General features: G+C 61.2%; 1 protein-coding gene across 1 annotated transcript in view; it reads left to right on the forward strand.

Annotated features, from left to right (window-relative positions):
• Window positions 1–109: 109 nt before the first annotated feature.
• LOC103803724 (arf-GAP with Rho-GAP domain, ANK repeat and PH domain-containing protein 1-like) overlaps window positions 110–5,117 on the forward strand; it is a gene marked incomplete at both ends in the record, with an annotated part of 10,761 nt that continues 5,753 nt past the window's right edge. The window contains 8 exon segments of the mRNA XM_009076297.1: window positions 110–292; window positions 1,255–1,429; window positions 2,863–2,997; window positions 3,265–3,400; window positions 3,917–4,019; window positions 4,098–4,293; window positions 4,645–4,690; window positions 4,941–5,104. Of these exon segments, the coding sequence (XP_009074545.1) occupies window positions 110–292; window positions 1,255–1,429; window positions 2,863–2,997; window positions 3,265–3,400; window positions 3,917–4,019; window positions 4,098–4,293; window positions 4,645–4,690; window positions 4,941–5,104 (1,138 nt within the window).

Below are 5,117 nucleotides of genomic sequence, written 5' to 3' on the forward strand. Positions count from 1 at the left end.
CGTGCTCTGCCTGCATCCTGCTGCTCTCCTGGGCAGCATGGGCCCCAGCTAAGCCCCCCTGACAAACTCCCCGCAGCGTTGTCACGTCGACGTCTCCTTGTCCCCACAGCTCTTCCAGCAGTTTGGCAACGCAGTGGCCAACCAGTTTTGGGCTGCCAACGTGCCCCCCAGTGAGGCCATCAGCCCCACCAGCAGCAGCCGGGAGAGGAGACGCTTCCTCATCGCCAAATACCGGGAGGGCAAGTACCGCCACTACCACCCACTCTTCGGCAACCAGGAGGAGCTCGACAGGGTCAGTTGCCCCCAGGGCTGGGCACCCTCTTGGGGGTCCTGCCTGGGCACAAAGTGGTGCTGAGCAGGATTCCTGAGGCTGTTTTGGGGACCTGAGCTGGAATCCTGAGGCTGTTTTGGGGAGCGAGGTCTGTGTACAAACAGACTGCCCACCACTCCCTGTCTTATCCCTGCCTGTTATCTCCACAGCCCACAATGTACACCCAATGTCCCCACTGTGCCCCCCGAGCCAAAGCCTGGGGTCTCCAGGAGGGATGAGCCGGCTGTGGGGACAAGGTGTCATTTCTGTGATGAGGCACAGTCAGCTTCATGCCCAGGCTGGAGAGCCCGATCTGAAGCGGGATCCGCCTCCCACAGACATGCAGCCTCAGGGTTCACCTCCCCTGGCTTGGAGATTGTTTTGGGGTCCAGCTCTGGGCTGGTTGGTGCTTAAGGGGGGCTGATGCTGGGGGCACACCCCAGCTGAGGCAGCTTTAAACCCTTCCCCAGGGCACCTGGCCAGCACCTCTAATCTCCATCCACAGTACCCACTCCTGGTGCCGGCTGCTGGCAGGGTGCCAGACATGGGCGTTGCACAGGGAATTCCATCCCGGTGCTCCAGGCCCTGGTCTTTGCCTCCTGCTCCACCATGGCTTTGCTGGTGTTTGCACAGGCGCTGGGGGCACATGGGGGGCCCGAGCGGCCGCGGGAATTCGCATGTGGGCTTGTTTGTTTTCCTACTCCGGCTCAGCCGTCCCGCCCCGCTGCCGTATGACTTCACCCCGGCTCCTTAAGGGAGGGATTCACTGCCTGCTCCAAACTTTTTCTCTTAGTTTGAGCCTCCTTTGTCCTGGCCAGGCGGCCGGGAGGTGGCTGGAGGTCCTGCAGCTTGCTGCACTCACCCGTCTCCTTTTGCTGGGGGGCCCTTCTCCTCTACCTTCAGGAGCTTTTGGTCTCACTGCTGGCCTCTTGGCTCTGCTGCAGGCTCTGTGCGTGGCTGTCACTACCAGTGACCTGGCGGAGACACAGGCTCTGCTCTTCTGTGGGGCGTCGCTGACCTGTGCCACTGGGGACCCTCAGTGCCCAACTCCCCTGGCCCTGGCTGAGAGGAGTGGGCAGCGACTGCAGATGGAGTTCCTGCTCCACAACAAAACCTCAGGTAAGGCCTGACCTCCCCCTCCCGAAGCCTCACCAGGGGCTCAAACTCCCTGAGGGTATTCCTGAAGTTGCTGTCAGGGTGTCCCAGGGGACACAGCCATGTTTTGAGCTGGTCCCAGCACGGGGTCCTGCCCAGTAGCTACCTGGCTTGGGGCTCTCCATCTGCTGTCACTGGGAGGGTGGGTCTGTACACCCAGGGAGAAGAAAGAGAAGCTTTGGGGAACCCCCTTGCTCTTGGGGGCTCCATCCAGTTGGAAACAGGTCTGGCCCCGCTGGTGCTGCAGGCTGGTGCTGCAGGCACTGTGAGGGACAAGGGACAGTATTCCCTCACCGTCCTGGCAGGCTGCAGGCATACCTGGCAGTCTCAAGGGACATCTTCCTGCCAGCTGAGCAGCCCCCACCTCCAGCATTCCCCTGGCTGACCCCCTAGGCCCCCTCTCCTATTCTGTTGAACGTGCAACCCTGCCCACGGAGCCCCGCTCCGGGTGGGCTGACGAGTCCCATGGGATCCTCGCCCTAATGTGGGGTGAGTCTGCGGCCTCGGAACTCTTGGGGAGGCGGGACGGAGGTGTGGGGGGCCGGCCAACGCCTGCTGGAGCCGTCTCCTCCCTCCCTGCCTCGGCGGCCAAGTCCATCCCGCGGAAGTTGGAATGTGCCCAGGATTGGGGCTGGCCTGGCTGTTCCCGACATGTCAGCACTAAAGGGGTCTGGGAGTGCGGTGAGACCTCCCCCCTGCCTCGGTGAGCCAGAGAAATTCAACTCCTGAGCTCATCCTACTGGAGCCAGCAACCTCCAGTGTCCTGGGATTGCTGGGTTCGGGGAGCAGGGGTCCGCCTCCTCCTGGATTCCTCATCTCTAGAGCTCCAGGCACCTAACACTCTGACCTGGGCATGCTTTGGGGTGTCCTTGGACCCCATCTCTCCCTCATTCTGGGGACTATGGGGTATGCCTCTCACTGGCAGGCAGGGTGGGGAATCTGAGGCAGGGGGACGTGACTGTGGTCAGACAGGGAAGCAGTGACAGAGCCCTAGGCTGTTATTTCAGCTGCAGCACTGATGCTCTGCCCTGCGCCTCCTGCAGAGCAGCGAAGATCCAGGGCAGCCCGGGAAAAACCTTAATGGTGGGGGAGCGTGGTCCCCACCTCCCCATAATGTCCTCATCCCAGCTCAGTGTTCAGGGATGGGCTGCAGGGGGTATGCAGAATGTGGGATGCAGGATGCTCTCCCAGTGGATAAGCCTGATCCCGACGACCCCCAGGCAGCCCTAGATTTGTGGACTGGTGCTGCTCCTTGCACCCCAGCCATGCTGTGGTGGGGGCTCGGAGTGTAGCCTGTGTGAATGCATCTTGTATCAAGATGGGGAAGACCCAGCTACCTTGAGGGTGTGGGGAGCAAGGTGCAGCCCCCCATAACACTCTGGTCTTCCTGCTTGCAGAGCCGCCGCGCCTGGAGATGGCGGGCAGCAAAGAGAAGTTCTACACTGTGTCCCTGCCCTCTGTCACCCACAACGGCTTCCTCTACAAGACCCCCTCCATGGCCAAGCCCATGACTGAGCGGAAGGGCCTGGAAGGTATGTGGTGCTCAGTGGGGCAGGGAAATGGGGGTAAAGGAGATTATGGGGCTCATACCCAGCCCTGAGAGGGGTGATGCCCTTCTCCCTTGGGCATTGAAAAGGCAGTGGGGAAGTGCAGCAGCACCTGGTAGCCTGGTTCGAGAAGGGGGATTGCATCAGGTGGACACCCAGTGGATGCTGCCGGACCACCCAGGCTGCTTTGGTGGGCACTGTGGGGCTAGTTGGAGCCTGGGGGGCCACCCAGCACCCTCCTGTGCCATGCAGAGTTCAGCCGGCGGTGGTGCACGCTGCAGGATGGTGTGCTCAGCTACTATGAGAACGACCGCAACACTGTGCCCAACGGCGAGATCAGGGTGGAGGAGATTGTGTGCCTGGTGAACAATCCACCTCACTCCCATGGGTAAGGCTGTCCCCCCACAGAATACTCCAACATCCCCTCTGCTCCTGCAGGGCCTACCACGGCTGTAGCAGCACCTTTGGGGGGTGGCATGAGGGGGCTACGGTTCCCAACCCCACCAGTGGTCCCTGATCCAACTGGCCTTGTAAGGAGTCTGTGTATATCCTTTCCAGCCTCTTTGGAGTCCCTTTGCAATCCTTCTGTAACACCTTTGCAACCTCTTTGTAGCTGCTTTGTAATCCATTTGCAACCCCCTTCTAGCCCACTTGTAGCCCATTTGTAGCCCCTTGGTAACACCTGTGTAGCCCCTGTGCCCCCCACTCAGAGTGTGCCTGACAGCACAGGAATGCTGGAGGGCCCAGAACCATGTTGGGGGGATCCCACACCAGATCAGCTATTGGTAGAGCCATCTGCAGCCATGCAGTGGGATGCTCCCACCCTCAGGACACCCCTGTCGCCCACCCAGCTCCATTGCACCCCTTTTGGGCACCCAAGCTCCGCTTTTTCTCCCTCCTGTAGGATCGAGAGCACATTTGAGGTGTACACCGAGGCGGAGCGGCTGTACCTCTTCGGGTTGGAGAGCCCTGACTCCGCTCGGGAATGGCTCAAGTCCATTGCCAAGGTGGGACACAGAGGGTTGGGGTGACTGTTGGCAGCCAGGAGCCATGGTAGTGATGGATCCCTCTCCTCCCTGTCTCAGTCCTTCATCCATCCCCGTGCTGAGGAGCTGCTGGCACTGGACTTCGAGCGGCTTGGCAGGCTGCACTACAAGGGGGGTCTCACCCTGGAGCGTGCCCAGGAGGGCTGGTTCGCTCTGTCTGGCTCTGCGCTCCATGTCTGTTCCGAGGATGGACGGCGACAGGAGCCTCTCCAGCTGCGCAAGCTGCAGGAGCTCTGTGCGTGCCCCTGCCCCACCAGTGGGAACCCCTGGCTGGGAGGGAGGGGCTGTTCCCCAAATCCTGCCCCAGGGTGCAGCCAAGCTTTTGGTGGGAGGCGGTGGGTGCTGCTCCTGTGGAGCCTGGTGTCCCTTTGATGAGCGGGGATGCAGTCACTTTTCATTCTCCTTGTCCTCTTCTCGCCATCCTGTTCCCCCTCTCCATCTTCTTCCCCATCCCTGCAACATAGCTGCTTGTCCCATTTGGACTGGAGCTTGAGCTATTGGCACAGCTCCCCACAGTATGTGGGTCTAGGGGGCCTGGGACGCCCCATGTTCCTGTAGGTGATGGGCTTCCCTCCTTCCCTTCCAGCCATCCAGGGGGATCATGAGGTGCTGGTGCTGGTGGAGAGGCGGAGGTAAGAGCAGAGGGTGGGGTGGTCAGACACACCCCCTGCCCTTCCCCACCCGCGGCAAAATACCACACCCTGCCCAAGGCCCTCCTTGTTCTGGGGTGTCTTTACCCTCCCTGCCATGACTGGAGAACCCTAAAATTAAGCTTGGACCACCAGCAGGCCCCCAGGGCCAGTCTTCCTGGGAGTCCTAGCCATGCAGTGGGGTCTGAGTAGGGGGTGCCTAGTCCCCTGCTGAGGCCAGGCATGCTGGCAGGACACTGTACATCCAAGGGGAGCGGAAGCTGGATTTCCTGGGCTGGGTTCACGCCATCCAGAAGGCTGCAGGCAGCTCGGGAGATACCTTGTCAGAGCAGCAGTTGACAGAGTCAGACGTCCCACTGCTGGTGGACCGCTGCATCGACTACATCACCCAGTGCGGTACGGGCCAGCA

Source organism: Acanthisitta chloris, unplaced genomic scaffold (genome assembly GCF_000695815.1).
Source record: "Acanthisitta chloris isolate BGI_N310 unplaced genomic scaffold, ASM69581v1 scaffold25556, whole genome shotgun sequence".
Taxonomy (NCBI): Eukaryota; Metazoa; Chordata; class Aves; order Passeriformes; family Acanthisittidae; genus Acanthisitta; species Acanthisitta chloris.